The sequence below is a fragment of the Rana temporaria genome, chromosome 5 (assembly GCF_905171775.1).
Source record: "Rana temporaria chromosome 5, aRanTem1.1, whole genome shotgun sequence".
In the NCBI taxonomy this organism is placed as follows: Eukaryota; Metazoa; Chordata; class Amphibia; order Anura; family Ranidae; genus Rana; species Rana temporaria.
The window spans coordinates 84,411,869-84,430,845 of record NC_053493.1 but is presented as its reverse complement, the minus strand read 5'-3'; the positions used below and the strand labels follow the sequence as shown (position 1 = coordinate 84,430,845).

Below are 18,977 nucleotides of genomic sequence, written 5' to 3'. Positions count from 1 at the left end.
CCGCGTCGTATCTTTGTTTTGACCCCTCAAAACAAGATACAACGGCATCTGAGTGAGATCTGACAGGCGTACGTCTTCGTACGTCTTCGGATCTAAGATGCAATTCTTCGGCGTCCGCTGGGTGGCGTTCACGTTGTTTTCTGCGTCGAGTATGCAAATTAGCTATTTCCGACGATCCACAAACGTACAAGCGGCCGTCACATTCTTTTACGTCGTCTCTAGTCGGCTTTTTTTGGCGTATAGTTAAACCTGCTATTTTGTGGCATACGCAATGTATGGCCGTCGTTCCCGCGTATAATTTTAAAAAAAAGTTTGTTTGCGTAAGTCGTCCGTGAATCGGGATGGACGTAATTTACGTCCACGTCAAAACAATGACGTCCTTGCGACGTCATTTAGCGCAATGCATGGCGGGAAATTTAGAGGCGGCGCATGCGCAGTTCGTTTGCTTCATTTAAATGAAACACGCCCCCTACCGGCCCAATTTGAATTCCGCACCCTTACGCCGCGAGAGATACGCCGCCGTAACTTACGGCACGAATTCTTTCAGGATTCAAACCAACAAAAGTAAGTTACGGCGGCGTAGCGTATCTCAGATACGCTGCGCCGGGGCAGATCTTTGTGGATCTGCCACTTAGTTGAAAACATGGTATGTATGGAACCTGGAGACATTCGCCGGGGGATGTGGGGGGAATGTATTGGGGTGAGGGGTTCCCTTTTTTTTTTGTCCTTTTTTTTTTGTCCTGTCATTGTCTTGTTTCATGTTTGTTGGTTGGGTTGGTTGAAATGGAAGGGACAAGAGGGGTAGATCTCTTACCACTATACAGGGGGTTCCACAGGCAATGGGCTATTTGAGTTTTTTGGATAAGGTTGAGTTTTTAAGTTAATGACCAAGGAGAGATGAATATTTTGAGAAATAGGTGCTTATGAACAAAATGAATTTAAGTTTTGAAATGTATTTATTATCCTGTTGTTGGGGCATGGTTACTATGTTATTTTGATGATGTTTGGAAGATTTCTTGAGATTCAATTTCTGAAATAAAATAACATTTAAATTCCCTTCCCTTCACAGGTCTGGAGAGTGGAAAACCTGGAGCTTAAAGAAGTTGATCCAAAAACATATGGAAGATTCTACGGAGGGGATTGCTACTTAGTGCTGTATACCTACGTTAAATCTGCAAAGCCAAATTACTTGCTATACATGTGGCTGGTAAGTGAGATATTCCATTTAAAAGAAGACTGAATATAAATTAGTCATAAGTAAGGAATAATCAATTTTGTTTTCCCTACAATACAAAAGGTAGTGTTTCTGGGCTACCGAAATACATATATTTTTAAAATAATGTATCTTTCATTAAATGTTTATGTTATAATGAAAAAAGCATCCTGTAAAGTCACAGCAACCAGCAGGTATATTTGCCTGACATCCAAACCATTGAAAAGTATGGTAATCGATTGCTAGAAATCACTGCCCACCATTTCCCTTGACTTTGCCTTGTATTGCGAACCTGATTTGAAGCTGAACCCCAGGCAGATATAATAGACAAAAAGAATGCATCTCTGTGCTCATCACTACATCCTTACATTCCACAAGCAGTTGAAGTACCTACGGTAACTTCTTTCACCTGGTATCTGTCTTGCAGTCTCTGTTTAGCAGAGCTAATTAAGCGTACACACGGTCGTTTTTCAGCATAAAAAAAACTACATTTTTAAAAACGTCATTTAAAATCATCGTGTGTGGGCTTCACATCGTTTTTCAGCTTCTGAAAAACGACAAAGAAAAAATTCGAACATGCTGCATTTTTTAATGCTGTTTTTTTAAATGTCGTTTTTCGGGTTGAAAAAAATGATCGTGTGTGGGCTAAAACTACGTTTTAAACCCGCGCATGCCCAGAAGCGAGTTATGAGACGGGTGCGCTCGTTCTGGTAAAACTACCATTCATAATGAAGTAAGCACATTCATCACGCTGTAACAGACAAAAAAGCGCAAATCGTCTTTTACTAACACGGAATCAGCTAAAAGCAGCCCAAAGGCGAATAGAACTTCCCCTTCAGAGTGCCGTCGTACGTGTTGTATGTCACCGCGCTTTGTTCATCATTTTTCAAAAACGATGGTGTGTGGGCAACGTCGCTTTTAATGATGAAGTTGGAAAAAAGTTTTTTGGACATGCTGAAAAATTTCTTTTTTTTTCATGCCGAAAACCGACCGTGTGTACGCGGCATTAGACTTGGGGAGGCAAAAGCACAATAAGTAATTCTGAAAAAAAAAAAAAAACCAATAAGTAACCAATCAGTTGCATTGTAGTACAAGCAGCATGCTGATAGGAAGAAATAGCAGAGTGATAGAAGGATGAGCTGATCAGTCTGCTTATTCTCCTTTCCCTGCCCACTCACAGGCTGGGGTGTGGGAAGGAGACCTGTAAGTATTACTGGAAAGCAGAAGAGAAAAATCGGGGTTCCTTCCTGTATAAATCTCAGGACTGGATAGACAAAAATGCAAATTCATTGGTCGGTACAACAGCTCCCGAATATGTATTTAATAACTGTATTTAGCTATTTGCCCTGAGGTTAGCTATAAGTTTTTTCTTTATACAGCAGAATGTTGTTCGGCAGATCTGTACATTGAGGTGCCCTTTGCTTGTCACATGGAACTATGAGTGTAACGTGGGTTATTTCCTCCATACACAATGTCAGGGTAATAAATGTATTAATATTTGTCCTTGGACAGGGCCGCCATGCTACTATAGATGAGATCACAGCGTGTGCTTTTCATGCAGTGGAACTGGACCGCAAGTACCAAGACCAGCCAGTTCAAATACGAGTGACAATGGGGAAGGAGCCAAAACATTTCCAAGCTATCTTCAAAGGAAAGATGATCATATACGAGGTTATATTTATATTTTTAAACTATTGGAATAATAAGTCTGCAATGCTAAAACAGATTTTGACATGTATTCATAATACTGTATATAATGCATATAAAACAGTTACCATAGCAAGCAATCCAACTGTGCAAGAACTTCAGCAGTCTGGTGTTTGCTCTGTCTGTGTCACTCAGGTTGGCACTAGGAGAATATAAATATGCTGCACTGGATCATATAACAGGTATAACTGAACACAGTAAGAAGTGGGCTGGTTTACACATGGATTTAGCACTGGGCACAAGACAAAAGGACCTGAACACAGGTACTCAAGCCCGTCACTACAGGACAGGCAAAACAAACAATTGCTTGGGGCTCTGAGCTGGCCTGGGGCCCCCAACTACCCCTTCCCAGGCTGTAACGTGGCAGAGCTCCTCTTCCTTCCTCCTGGAGTCCTGTTAGTCCGGCCGGGTACCGCACTTGGTACAGGAGATTTTGTTTCCTGTTCCCGACCAGACTGACAGGAAGTGCAGACTGGGAACACAGGAAACTGAATCTCCTGTACCGCACAGTGCCCGGGCACTATCTGATAGGAGACTGGGGACCCATAATGATAGAAAACCGGACTGACAGGAGGAAGAGGAGCTCGGCGACGCTACAGCGACAGCCTACAGGGAAGAAGGGGAGGTGAGAATAGAAAAACATAGGGACGGGGGGGGGGGTAAGAACATGGGTGTAAAAAATTAATGTAGCGCTAATGTAGGCTTTGCGTGCAGGTAGGGTTCTTGGGGGCCCCCATTTTGCTTGGGGCCCCCAAATTCCTTCAAACGGCCCTGCAGGTACTCAATATGGTCCAGCCACAATTAAAGCACCACATGGCTTTAAAGCACCTTATTAGAAATATCAGTTCAGTTTCAAAGTCACTGAGAATTGTATTTTTAGGCACATTATAAATATACATCGATCAGCCATATCTTTATGACTACCCCCTAATATTGAGTAGGTCGCCCTTTTGTTGACAATACAGCCCTGACCCTTCAAGGCATGGATGCCACTAGACCTCTGACGGAATGCTGTGGTATCGGACACCATTCCGTCAGTAGCAGATCCTTTAAGTCCTGTAAGTTGCACAGTAGGGCCTTCATGGATTGGACTTCCCATCGATGCTAGATTGAGTTGAAATCTGGAGAATTTGGAGGTCACATCAACACCTTAAACTCATTATATTGTTCCTCAAACCATTCTTTAACCATTTTTGCAATATGGCAAACCACATTATGCTGCTGAGAGACCACTGTTATTATGGAAAAAACGATTTCCATGAAGGGGAGTACTTGGTCAGCAACAGTGTTTAGATAGGTGGTACATGTCAAGTAACATCCACATGAATGGCAGAACCCAAGGTTTCCCAGCAGAACATTGCACAAGCCATCACACTGCCTCCACTGGTTTGCCTTCTTCCCATACTGCATTCTGGTGCCATCTCGTCCCCAGGTAAATTAAGCACACACCCCCAGCTATCCACAAAAGAAAATTGGATTCATCAGATCAGGCCACCTTCTTCCAGTGCTCCCTTTTCCAGTTATGATGCTCATGTGCCCATTGTAGGCTCTTTCTTTTCCTGCAGTTTTTTTCTTCTTACCTTTTCCTTCTAGTGCAATGGCTGATTTAAAAACAAGCCTTAGAGCCGTTTAGGTATTTATGTGAATTCATTAAATAATATGTTCATATTTTCTGTAGGGAGGAACAAGTCGAACTGATAAAGTACAACCAGAGCCTCCTATCAGACTGTTCCAGGTTAGAGGAACAGATGAATTCAACACAAAGGCCACAGAGGTCCCAGCCAGAGCTGTGTCTCTTAATTCCAATGACGTCTTTGTGCTAAAGACTGATTCTGTGTGTTACCTGTGGTGTGGAAAGGTATGTGCATTATTTAAATATGTAAAACAGGTTGACAAGAAATGTTCACGCTATGCATTTTAAAGCTGAATGAACTCCAGACAGGCATCTAAATACACAGCTGACATATATATATATATGTATACATATATATACTGTATATGTGTGTGTGTATGTATATATATATATATATATATATATATATATATATATATATATATATATATATATATAACTGTTAAAAACTGAAAAATTCTCCACAGGGTTTTTTAGCAGAAAAAAAAGAATGAGTATTTATTTATAAAGAAAGAAGTTCTTTTATTGGAAAAAGTTCATACAGTTATACAAAAAGTTCAAATATGAGCTCTGGTTACTACATATACAGCGAGGCAGCCAAAGTTGATGGTAACAATATACATCATAGAACAATGTGTCTACAGATTATATTTATACCATAGGATGCATAAGAATATCCCGATGCATTTCAACCCCTACAATCGCTGTCTTCTTCAGGGGGGGTTTTACATTAAAAAAATACATCAAAGAGAACTTTTCAACATATTTTTACATTGTATAATTTCCTACAACAGTAAAAAACTGCTTCATATTATATTATCATGTGAGAAATAGACATGGCTTTATATTCAAATTAGTATATTTACTCTTCAAGTAGAAAACCTTGCTTAACCAGAGACTTAGGCCTCGTACACACGACAGAGTTTCTCGGCAGAATTCGCCGAGAAACTCGGTCAAAACCCGGATTCTGCCGAGAATCTCTGTCGTGTGTACACTTTTGGCTCGATGGAGCCGCCGAGGAACTCGACGAGAAAATAGAGAACATGTTCTCTATTTTCTCGTTGTCCTCGCTCTTCTATGGGAGAAGCCGGCCCGCCGAGCTCCTCGGCGGCTTCATCCCAAAACTCGACGAGGAACTCGACGTGCCAAGCACGTCGAGTTCCTCTGTCGTGTGTACGGGGCCTTAAAGTTTGAGGAGGCACATTGAGGTCCTGAATCGCTCAAACGCATTTCTCTGTTTTTAAGTCTCTGGTTATGCAAGGTTTTCTCAATTTTTTCTCAATTTTATTTCGGATGAATACTGTACTGTACTGTAAATGAAAAATTCCCTTGGATAATTTTGTACGAACTATCATGATCGGCTCTGTGTATTAACGATCAGATTATCATACGATCACTTAGAAAGCAGTATTTTTCATTCAATTTTCAGTTGTGTGTAATAGGAATTAAAGAGTATCTCCAGACACTTTTGTAAAAATTTTAATTAAAAACTGGAGCTGCTGACTTTTAGGCTGGGTTCACACTATTGGGAATAGGATACGGATTCCCCACATCCAATTCACAATAGCAGGAGATTTTGACCGACTCTCTATGAAGCCGGTTCACATATCTCCGCTGCGGCTCCGGTGCAAATTTGCACAGGTGCCCTGTGCGTCTTTTGGTCCGTTTCAGGTCTGAATTCAGCCAAAAATGTGGGCTGAAATTGGACCTGAAACGGTGAACAGTGATGCACCCGACCCCCTGCTGGGAGCAGTATGCAAAGATAGCGTGAACCCAACCTTAATAAACAGGCACTCACCTGTCCCAGGATCTAGCAATGTTCTCACCTTAGCTGTTCTTTCCATCACTCTTCGGTCAAATGTGGACGACCGGCTGTGACACCTTGTCATTTCACAGCCAGGTGGCCATTGCGCATGAGCAAGCTGCGCATTGTGAATTTTCCGGCAGTCTTCTGGAAAACTGCAGGGAGGGAGGGGAAGTGGAGAACATTTGCCTAGACTATCCGAGCGGCAGTAGGAGTGGGTACCTTTCAAAACCAGGTACTGACTCCCCCCCGCCCCAGTGGTATTTCTTAAAGAGGAGGGGCGAAAGGGCCTCAAAGTGGAACTTTCCCTTTTGGGTGAAGCTCCACCTTAATAGCGCAAGAATACATTAGCAACTGAGTTCTAAAACCTCCTGTGTCCTAATTCACCGCCATTGTGTAGATCTTCTATATCAGGAATTCCATGAATTACGAGAAAAAAGTCATATTCTATTGAACAGGACAATGTGAAGACGGGAATTGTGATTTTTTGAAATGTGAAGGCCCCGGAATGTTCCAGAGGGTCGTTATGGTTGTAACTCCTAAATCAAATGTCTAATGCTAACCATATACATTTCACTTACTTTGTGACTTCACATGAAAATCTTTCCAAGGAGCTCAATGTGTGACAAAACATATCAATTTAGTCATATAAATCACGTTGTATATTGTTTATTCTCTTTAGGGTTGCAGTGGAGATGAGCGAGAAATGGCAAAGACTGTGGCCAATGTAATCTCTAAGCAGGACAAGCAAACCATCCTTGAGGGTCAGGAACCTAATGAATTCTGGGTGGCTCTGGGAGGAAAAGCCCCTTACTCAAGTGACAAAAGGTAAATTCACTTTCAGTATAATTACCTTCACCTTTACATACATCCTAATATTAGTTTTCTTTTTAAGGCTTTATTTATTTTACCCTTACCTGGTGATCCATCCAGTAAGTCTGTTGTGTTTCAACCGAACCAGCTGTCCTGCAAATGTAGCAGCTAGAGGGTTGAGAATAACCATTTGCCACTGACAGGAGTGAATACTGTGTAACCAAACCAAAACAAGGTCTGGAAAAGATTTAAGCGATATGGGATCCCTAGTTGGCTGACAACAATGACAAGTCCATTCTCATTAATGCAAAGAATACTGTTATCTGCTAGTCCACTCGAATATTTTCTGTATGTCAGACTTATTTTCCAAACCAGAAAAGGTGTTCATAAATACACTGAAGGCTGCGTTATATATAATAGTTGTGTTATTGTGCATTCATACAATTTTGTCCATGTTCATTCCCATTATATCTCACATAGGAGGTTGAATTTCAGGTGCTGCACACATTTCCCCGTGCCCTATTGCTACCTAATAAAATATTTGGAATCGGAAATATGGGATACGCCCCCCCCCCACAGTAAGAATCACACATTAGGGCATATTTAACCCCTACAGCACGATAAAAATCGCTGATCGCCGCCATTACTAGAAAAAAAAAATATTAATAAAAATGCAATAAAACTATCCACTATTTGGTAGACACAATACATTTTGCACAAACCAATCAATAAACGCTTATTGCAATTTTTTTTACCAAAACTATGTAGAAGAATACGTATCGGCCTAAACTGAGGGAAAAAAAATGTTGTTTATATATTTTGGGGGATATTTATTATAGCAAAAAGTAAAAAAAATATAGAATTTTTTTAAAAATTTACGCTATTTTTGTTTAAAGCGCAAAAAATAAAAACCACAGAGGTGATCAAATACCACCAAAAGAAAGCTCTATTTGTGGGGAAAAAAAGGATGCCAATTTTGTTTGGGAGCCACGTCGCACGACTGCGCAATTGTCAGTTAAAGCGACGCAGTGCCGAATCGCAAAAAGTGGCCTGGTCTTTAAGCTGCATAATGGTCCGGGGCTTAAGTGGTTAAAATAAAATCCTAAATTTTGGGTTGTCCCCAGAAAAGTAATAGTGGGGAAATCTTACAATGGAGACACTAGTTCTGATGACCTGGGGGGCCCAAAGGATTCCCTTAACTTGCAGGGATGTCCTCTCAATTCCTGTTTTGGCTATAGGACAGGAAGTGAAGGGAGATCTCCCCAAAATCTAATAGGGGTTATAATCCTTCCTTATGCAATCCAAAATTTAAAAAGTTTGCTATTATGTTTTTAGTACTTGATCAAAGCCCTAATGTTTTGTTTGGTGTGTCTAGATTCCAGGAGGCTGTGGTGCAGTATAAGCCCCGCCTCTTTGAGTGTTCCAATCAGACGGGTCGGTTCATCATGACAGAGGTGGTAGACTTCGCTCAGAGTGACCTTGACGAGGATGATATTATGTTACTGGATACCTGGGAAGAGGTAAGTGACATGCTCTGCCCCCAGTGAGACACTAATCAGCATGCTACATTTATTTCTTCAGATCAACCCTCTCCATTCTTGTCATTGTGATTTATGATGCAAATACTGTATGCATATCACATCCATCACTGTTAGAAAAAGGGACAAAATTATATTTTTCTCTAAATACACAGCTAATCAAAATAAAATAATTTCATAGTTGGTTTGCTACCACCAATGGTCTTGTAATAGGGTCATACAGAGACAGAATCTGGGCAAGTATTGGCTGGTGGCCTATATGGCAATAAGGAGTGCTACCAAAGTTAGAATCACTAATTGGCTGTAAATTATTAATTATTATTATACAATATTTATATAGCGCCAACAGTTTGTGCAGTGCTTTACAATACAAAGGGAGACAGTACAGTTACAATACAAGCGGGCTAGGAGGACACTGCTCATAAAAGCTTTCAATATAATAATCCACTTAAAACATGCTAAATAGCGCCTAAAGTGGTTGTTAAACTCAGACGTGAAATGTGAACAAAGCATGTCCTTCTATAATGTGTACTTGTCTCAGTTATTTCTGTCTGCTGCTTCCTTCCTCTGATGATTGTTCCAACATGACACATTAGTTATCCTGACAATTTTTTTTTTCAATTTAAATTAGTACACTAATACAAATTCAGCATAAACATATGCAGCTTTTATGACGTTTTCACAGAACAAACACAACTAACAATACATAAAAGTTTAAAAAAAAAAAACTAACTTATGGCCTGGCAAATTAATCTGTGGGTAGCACATAATATGATAAGAAATAACAGTAGAAATTTCCCCAAAATATCCTAATAAAAAAAAGGTCTCTGGTTAAAATAATGCCACACATTTTCTAAAAAAAAAAAAAAAATTAGAAACTTTAGTACGTTTGGGAATTATTATTTTTTATTTAGATTTAGCAGCAATTTGATCTTCTCAGGCAGCAGTAAGGTGTACCCAGATATTAAATAGTAGTTAATGTTTCCCATTGTCAATGTACAATTCTTAAGCCTCGTACACACGATCAGTACATCCGATGAGAACGGTCCGAAGGACCGTTGTCATCGGTTAACCGATGAAGCTGACTGATGGTCCGTCGCGCCTACACAGCATCAGTTAAAAAAACAATCGTGTCAGAATGCGGTGACGTAAAACACAACGACGTGCTGAAAAAAAGGAAGTTCAATGCTTCCAAGCATGCATCGAGTTGATTCTGAGCAGGCGCGGGTTTTTAACCGATGCTTTTGCATACTAACGATCGGTTTTGACCTATCGGTTAAATTTTAAAGCAAGTTCTCATTTTTTTGACTGAAGGTTAAATAACCTATGGGGCCTACACACGATCGGTTTGGACTGATGAAAACGGTCCTTCAGACCGTTGTCCTCTGGCGATCCTATCGTGTGTACGCGGCCTAAGAGAATTCGCTTGAGAGCAGTGGAGGGTTCTAATGTAATTTAGCTTCTGCCTTGATTTGTACATAGACTGATTCAAACATATCTGCATTACAGTAATAGACAACGAATTGGCACTCAATATTAACATTCCTAGCTGTGATCATATGACTTTCTGGTTTATGGAAATAACCTAATGGAATATTTTACATTTATTTTCTTCTTTTAACAGATTTTCCTTTGGATTGGTAAATCTTCCAATGAATATGAGAGGAATGAATCACTTAACAGTGCCAAAGAGTATCTGAAATCTCACCCCGCAGGGCGTGACCTGTCCACAGCAATAATTACAGTGAAACAAGGACATGAACCCCCAACATTTACTGGCTGGTTTGATGCTTGGGACTCTCATAAGTGGAGTGTAAGTAACCTCATCGGCCCCATTTCTGTTTTTTATATACCGTAATAATATCAGCAGCAGAAGTTACTCAGCATATAAAAATACAGAAAAAAACATAATGACATAAATAGGAGAGTATAAAAACTGGTGCTGGAGATTCAAATCTTCTGATGGTTTCCTAAATCTACTGGGGAATTCAGTTTGAATATCTGTACATTTCAGTTTTCAGGTCTGCACTCCTTTCTTGGCCATTACACCAGGGTTCCACTATTCTATTTTTTTTTTTTTATCAAATAATTTTTTTGGAGGTACGTACATACAAAGGTGTATGCAAAAACAGTGTTCCTGTGGTAGATCACACATTTGCTCACACACAATCTATAACCACAATAACTTAATATACAATAAATCTGTAACAAGCAAGTGTCTGGAAACAGCTAAGACTGAATTGTTTGATTTGTTATGCATCATTGAGCATATACCAGAAGTAGAAGAAACCTAAAATGTGGGTGGGATGAGAACCAATAAATGATTGTGGGGCAGTCACCAGTGTTGGATTTCCCATTAGATAGAATAAGACTTGGGGTAAATCAGCTCACTGACTCCATCTTTGTTCTTTTCCCCGTACGCTGTTACAACACAAACTGTTTTTCAAATCTCCTTAATAGTGGGCATATAATTTAAATAAAACAAGAAACGAATATATAAATTCGATACCGTGCTCATGGATCACAACTGTTTGTATCAAATAATGATAACAATAAAGTCCATAAAATCGCCACCAAATTCTTCAATCCAAGTGAAAGTGGAGTATTCTTAACCGGTGAAGGACCGCTGCACGACTATTTACGTCGACAGAATGGCACGGCTGGGCACATGGACGTACAGGTATGTCCCCTTGAAGATGCCCAGCCGTGACTCGCGACCCGGTCCTGTCCTCCAGGACCACGCCCACGGGACCCGTGGACCCGATCGCCGCTGATGTCCCGCGATCGGGTCACAGAGAGGAAGAACGGGGAGAGGTAAGTGTAAACAAACCTTCCCCGTTCTTCCTAGTGTGGCTGTCAGTGATCGTCTGTTCCCTGTGTTAGGGAACGACGATCAGTGACGTCACATGCACAGCCACACCCCCCCACAGTAAGAACACTCCCTTAGTACACACTTAACCCCTACAGCGCCCCCTCCTGGTTAACCCCTTCACTGCCAGTGTCATTTTCACAGTAATCAGTGCATTTTTATAGCACTTTTTGCTGTGAAAATGACAATGGTCCCAAAAATGTGTCAAAAGTGTCCAATGTGTCCACCATAATGTCGCAGTCACAGAAAAAATCGATGATCGCCGCCATTAGTAGTAAAAAAAAAATTATTAATAAAAATGCCATAAAACTATCCCCTATTTTGTAAACGCTATACATTTTGCGCAAACCAATCAATAAACGCTTATTGTGATTTTATTTACCAAAAATATGCAGAAGAATACGTATCGGCCTAAACTGAGGAAAAAATAGTTTTTTTATATATTTTTTGGGGATATTTATTATAGCAAAAAGTAAAAAAATGTGCATTTTTTTTTAATTGTCACTTTATTTTTGTTTATAGCGCAAAAAATAAAAACCGCAGAGGTGATCAAATACCACAAAAAGAACGTTTCATTTGTGGGGAAAAAAAGAAGGCCAATTTTGTTTGGAAGCTACGTAGCACGACCGTGCAATTGTCAGTTAAAGCGACGCAGTGCCGAATCGCAAAAAGGGGCCAGGTCCTTTACCTGCATATTGGTCCGGGTCTTAAGTGGTTAATTGCTGTGAGGAATAAGTGCCATCTAACACCGGTAATTAGGCAAACATCATACTCACCAGACCACTGTAACATCCATTACAGGTAGTCAAATGAGCATGGGTAAATGTGAAGATGTAAGTCCGCCAACGATAGTGTTAACATAAAGCAAAAGAAGAAGAAAAGACTCCACATACTGTAGTGTAATATGTAACAAATTTAGAGGGTCGGTTAGTGCGTGACACGTCACTTCCGCCATCTATCTGGGGCGCAGGTGGAACGCAATCAACGTGCCTGCTCATTTTTATGGGCTGATCTAAGTTTACTGAACTGTAAATGCTACATGTTTTTATGGAATACATTTGTTACATATTACACTATGAGAAGTCTTCGCTTCTCCTTTTGATTTATGTTAACACTATCGTTGGGGGACTTACTGTTTTGAGGGCCGTATTACTGGAGGATACATCTTCACATTTACCCATGCTCATTTGACTACCTGTAATGGGTGTTAGAGTGGTCTGGTGAGTAGGATGTGTGCCTAGTTACTGGGGGAAGATGGCACTTATTCCTCACAGCAATTAAGAATATTCCACTTTAGCTTGGATTTAAAAATTTGGTGTTGTTTTTTTTTGGACGTTATTATTATCATTATTTGATGCACACAATTTATATTTAGTTCCTCGTTTTGTTACTGAAAAAGAGGAAGTGATCACCATCTCACTAAAATCAATGTATTGACAGCATCCCTAGAATATTGAACAAAAAGAATTACTCCCCATAAGGTGGGACTTTGAATAGGCCAGGCACCTTATACTAGGGGAAACGCCACTTTGTCCTCACAAAACTGCCCACGGCGACACGGCGGGTTCATTTTGACCGTAGCAGGCACAAAAGGACTCCTTCCTGGGTTAAAGATCCATTGGGGTTTACCTTATTTAAGGTCCCGGGTTTACTAAACTTTTACCTGCTGAGCCCATTTTGTCTCATACTGCGCCTTTGGGTTTGGACGCCGCTGCTCATTATCCCAACCACAATATTTGGGTTTTGATCCTTCATAACCAGGGCTGGACCGACGCTCAGATGCAACTCTACCTTCATATTTTGTAATCATAAGATTGTGCTTATGAGACCACTCAAATTGAGCTAAAAAGAACTACGACCATACTGCTCCCTACTTTTGACCCCTGATGACGGTTAAACACCAGAAACGTGTCGGGTATAAGGGAAACCAACGTGTCTGGTATTAGGGAACCATCTTTTTAGGAGAGTTTTTGTGTTATATGTGCTGTATTGTATTGTCTATGTATATTTGTTATACACATGCACACTGTGGTTTTGATGCATGTTTACATTTGTAGTCATGTGTACTATTTTTCATTAAAATATCATTTTATTTTAATATCATTTTATATATCAGTGTTTGGCCAATTCAAAGTCCCACCTTAGGGGGAGTAATTAGTTTTGGTCTTGTTATGGACTGCTCTATACTGTGTGTATATATATATCTATATATATAGATATATATATACAGATATATCTATATACCGGTATGTATATATATATATATATATATATATATATACACAGTACAGACCAAAAGTTTGGACACACCTTCTCATTCAAAGAGTTTTCTTTATTTTCATGACTATGAAAATTGTAGATTCACACTGAAGGCATCAAAACTATGAATTAATACATGTGGAATTATACATAACAAAAAAGTGTGAAACAACTGAAAATATATTTCATATTCTAGTTTCTTCAAAGTAGCCACCTTTTGCAGCAGACACATCTCTAGAACTGTTAAGAGGAGACTGTGTGAATCAGGCCTTCATGGTAGAATATCTGCTAGGAAACCACTGCTAAAGAAAGGCAACAAGCAGAAGAGACTTGTTTGGGCTAAAGAACACAAGGAATGGACATTAGACCAGTGGAAATCTGTGCTTTGGTCTGATGAGTCCAAACTTGAGATCTTTGGTTCCAACCCCTGTGTCTTTGTGCGACGCAGAAAAGGTGAACGGATGGACTCTACATGCCTGGTTCCCACCGTGAAGCATGGAGGAGGAGGTGTGATGGTGTGGGGGTGCTTTGCTGGTGACACTGTTGGGGATTTATTCAAAATTGAAGGCATACTGAACCAGCATGGCTACCACAGCATCTTGCAGCGGCATGCTATTCCATCCGGTTTGCGTTTAATTGGACCATCATTTATTTTTCAACAGGACAATGACCCCAAACACACCTCCAGGCTGTGTAAGGGCTATTTGACCAAGAAGGATAGTGATGGGGTGCTGCGCCAGGTGACTACCTCTTGAAGCTCATCAAGAGAATGCCAAGAGTGTGCCAAGCAGTAATCAAAGCAAAAGGTGGCTACTTTGAAGAACCTAGAATATTAAATATATTTTCAGTTGTTTCACACTTTTTTGTTATGTATAATTCCACATGTGTTAATTCATAGTTTTGATGCCTTCAGTGTGAATCTACAATTTTCATAGTCATGAAAATAAAGAAAACTCTTTGAATGAGAAGGTGTGTCCAAACTTTTGGTCTGTACTGTATATATAGATATATATCTAGATATATGAACTATTATTTCATTAATTTGGTATTTTTTGATCCAGGGTGCGCGGCCCAGGGCTTTTTTCTTCCAAAACTTTTTTTTTCAACATATACCTTATATGTTTATCTGATTTTATATTGGTCTATTTTTCATCAGTCTGATTTGTCATATGAAGATATGAAGAAGAACTTGGGTGATGTGTCAGCTATCTCACAGATAAGTGTGGTAAGTCTTCTGGAACTCCATTAAATTTGAAGGTCGTGTCATATGTGAAAAACATTACAATGTTGTAGAGCAGGCTAAAACATATAGAAATTTATACAGTCTTTATTTAGCAATTAGATGTGGAAATGTGCGCTCTGTTGAAATCCCTTATACCATAGCAGAATGTTTCTTGCGGGGATACTGGAGATATAAGGTTGCACTTAGGATGAATTTCAAGTGAAAAGACACTTCGCAAACGTTGTGAATATTTTTATGAAACGTTTAAACTTTATCATTTTAATACAAGTGCCATATTCATATTTTACCCTGCAACCCCCTAAAAACAAACAGTAGGATCAGGCACCTTTACAGCCAATAAAATTAGCTTTCAAAAGTGTGGTGAAATCTTAAGTTACCTGCCATGAGGAATAGCCCGCAGAGACAAATGTAAATACAGCATTTATTATAAAACATGGCAGAGCATTATATGCACCAAACTACATTTTGTCAAGAAATGACACACAAATGCTATGGGTTAGCGAAATAGACAGTACAGCAGACAAAGCTTGACACCTTCAAATTTGCCATCTGAGAAGTGAATGAGCTACTGTTGTGATGGCATACTGAGTTCAGTAAACAAGTTGGTTTCAGTAGAGCTAATCATGTAAAAAGACAACTAGCCCTCCACCTGCTGGCTGCAAAGAACGCTACATAATATTATTATGTAATATTCACCTACATTTTTATTTATTTTTTTATTTTTCCAGGCCATAATAAAATACAAATATGGAAACATTGCTGCATATTTCCTTTAAAGGGGAAGAATATGAAAATATCACATCTAAATTACAGCAAGAAATAATTTTAAAACAAGCTCACATCTTAAAACACAGTCAAGAGCTTCTCTTAAAGGATAAGTTTACCTTTTAGAACATGTAACATGTTCTCAGTGCTGCAACCGCCACCCGCTGCCCCCTCCCTGTGGCACCAGTACGGGGAGAAGTTCACTGTTTATAAACACCGCCCACACGGCCGCGTCATTCAGACACACAGCTCTGGGTGTGAATGAACTACAAGCCCTGACATCCTTAGCGGCTGTTGGCTTGTAGTTCTCAATGAACTACCATGGCGCTGTGGTAGTTCGAGTCTTTCTGTCAGGGAGCAGGGAGTATCGGCTTACTCCTACGGTAAGTATGGGGAAGCAGATACACTGACAGTGTGTAGGAGACCTGCATGACACCAGTGATCTGCTGATCGTTGGTACGATGCTTTCCAGGCTTCTGCAAAAAAAACAAATTAAAATGAATGCACATTTGTTACCTGCAAAAAATGCACATTTATTAGTTTATGTTTTTAAAAAGTGAACTTATCCTTTAAACCTTTCAATGCCAAGTTGTGTTTGACACACCATTGGCAACTAAAGGATTTAAGTGACACTGCCAGTACAGGTCACTTTGTATGTTAAAGTATATCTGTGTAGCACTCTCTACCTTGATGTTAGAATAGGATTTTTGTTTTGAAGAGTAGGTACATTAAGGCAGTTTGTTTGGTTTGTGTGGGCTGGGAGTGGCTCAAAGCAGCAGCTGGTGACTCACAGGCAACATCACTGAGACCTCCCTCTTTCTTCTAGAGGATTCTAGAAGGAGAGGAGGAGAGGTGGAGCTGCCTGGGGTGTTCTAAGGAGCCCTGACCAATCCCCAACCAGGGGGCAGGCCTCCTTAAATACCCAGGGTCAGCCAAGCTGGACAGGAGTTGTCGGGTGGAAGAACTGGATATGCAGTACTAGGCTGTCGGGGGTCTTTAAAGGGAAATCCCCTGTCTGGGGGGGTGTGACCTTGGACCTGGAGCTCAGGGGTAGGATTGAGCTTTTCCAGACAATGTGAAGATTCTAGAAAGGAGACACAGGAGGAGCAGGAGGGCAGCAGGAGCTAGTACTGCCAAGCAAGTCTTCAGGAAGGACCACCCGTTGCAGCCAGAAGGGCTGGGGAGTGACATGCACAGTCGGGAGGACTGGGGAGGCACACCTGAGAGGACTGGGAGCATGCAGTCTGGGATGGGTGTAGAGCCAGTGGAGTGGACTGTAGTGTCATGGGCAGTGAAGTCGGGCAGCTGCAGCCCGGTGGGCTGGCAGGGCCTGAAGAGGGCTGACTGGGAGCAGTAGTCCATCTGTAGGACAGCTAGCACTGGAGACTTTCTATTTTCTTGCTACACCATAGGGGTCCGCAGTCCCTGCCTGCAAAGGGCAGTTGCTAAGGTGTGGCTGAGCCAGTGTCAGGCCTAACCTTACATGTGCCAGCCGGTCCAAGGATTAAGAGTTGTGCAGGAGGAAGAAAGAGGAATAGTCTGCAAGCAAAGAAAGAGATGGAGGAGACTGAAGTAGTGATGTGTACATACTTTGTCCCAATTAATTGATCTACAATTCAACAATTGATTGATATACAATTAACTGGGCATCCCATATTTCTCTTACACCATTCAAGTTAAATTCCCTCAATAAAACAAACAAAAACAAGAACATGGACCTTGTACATGTCTTAGACTGACTTAGAATTAAATGCCAGGCTGGGCAGGGTGACAGGTAGGATACATCAGTTGTCAGCCCCTGCGGGGGTACCGTTACATCTGTAATAGAGGATACTATATTGTTTTTCTGCTTCCCCATTTGTTATCTTTACTTCTATTATTTTATTATGCTCTTTGCTTCTGCCCAGGTGTTAGATGTATTTGACCAGCTGTATGGGTCAAGTTGCATGCACTGGTTTCTCCTGCTGGTCCATACTTTACAACAGGACATATACGGTAGAGAGCAACCACATGAGTTATAGAGCAACGCAAAGCACAAATGATTCTCGATATGCCTTCTGAATTCAGTTTCCCTGTACTGAAAAAAGCACGCACCCCCTATTTTTGTGCATTAAGAAGTATTGATAGCCTTTCAAAATGAATTGACTGTGTAATGCAATGCACCTCAATGCACTGTGCTATAGTGTGATTGGGCTCATTGACTTGCACTGTGAGATGAAGCAGAAACCATTGTGTAATGCGCAAAGCAGAAAGCAGAGCCTGTGTTTTGTAATGAACAAATATAGCTGCCTTCAACTACATATTATACATAGTAAGCATACAAACAAATGCTTTTATAAAACATTAATACACACTTATAACATTATTTCATTTCTCCAGGACTTCCAAAACACAAACATCAATGCGAACAGCTCGAGTAAGGCCAGCGTTCCAGCAAAAAAAGAGAACAGCAATGTGGCAGCCCCAGTGTATCAGTCACACAGGAATGTAAATCCGCCAATCAGCAATGGTAACCACACCGCCACCAATGGCACCCCCAGCAACAGCAACTCTGTAGCAGAGGCTTTGCCACAAAGCAATGGAAACAATGTATTCAACAAAGAGCTACTCATTAACAAAAATACTGAGGACCTGCCTGATGGAGTAGACCCAGCAAAAAAAGAGGTGAGTACAATTCGATCAAAAGGAAAATAAACAGCTCCGTGGTGGTTGTATACTCTGAAAAACAAAACAAAAAAATCTGCAAGACAAAGGCATACTGAGCTAGTATGCATCTCATACTAGCTCATTATGAAATACTTACCTTAGATCAAAGCTGTTGTCCCAGAGTTTTTTCTGGATTTGCGGCCTGTGATTGGCCAGAGCCCTGCGATGACGTCACTTGCACGCTGGAGCTTTCGGTCACGGCACAGCTACTAAAGAAACGTCACGAGCGGGCTGTTTCTTTAGTGCGCATTTGCCGATGACATCGGCACATGTGGATACAGTGAATATCTCAAGTTTATTTTAAGTTTGCAAGTTTAGGAGATATTCAAGGTACCTACAGGTAAGCCTTATTATAGCTTACCTGGCAGTTGTGTAATGATCATACTTGCGTTAGTCTGACATTCAGGCAACACAACAAGTTCACTTT

At 40.6% G+C, this 18,977-nt stretch overlaps 1 protein-coding gene across 1 annotated transcript in view; it reads left to right on the top strand.

Annotated features, from left to right (window-relative positions):
• The window catches only part of VILL (villin like), a 119,069-nt gene that overhangs the window by 88,165 nt on the left and 11,927 nt on the right, over positions 1-18,977 (top strand). The window contains exons 12-19 of the mRNA XM_040352794.1: positions 1,070-1,207; positions 2,726-2,884; positions 4,599-4,778; positions 7,040-7,185; positions 8,546-8,690; positions 10,333-10,521; positions 14,993-15,061; positions 18,224-18,508. Of these exons, the coding sequence (XP_040208728.1) occupies positions 1,070-1,207; positions 2,726-2,884; positions 4,599-4,778; positions 7,040-7,185; positions 8,546-8,690; positions 10,333-10,521; positions 14,993-15,061; positions 18,224-18,508 (1,311 nt within the window). The remainder of the gene's footprint in view (positions 1-1,069; positions 1,208-2,725; positions 2,885-4,598; positions 4,779-7,039; positions 7,186-8,545; positions 8,691-10,332; positions 10,522-14,992; positions 15,062-18,223; positions 18,509-18,977) is intronic.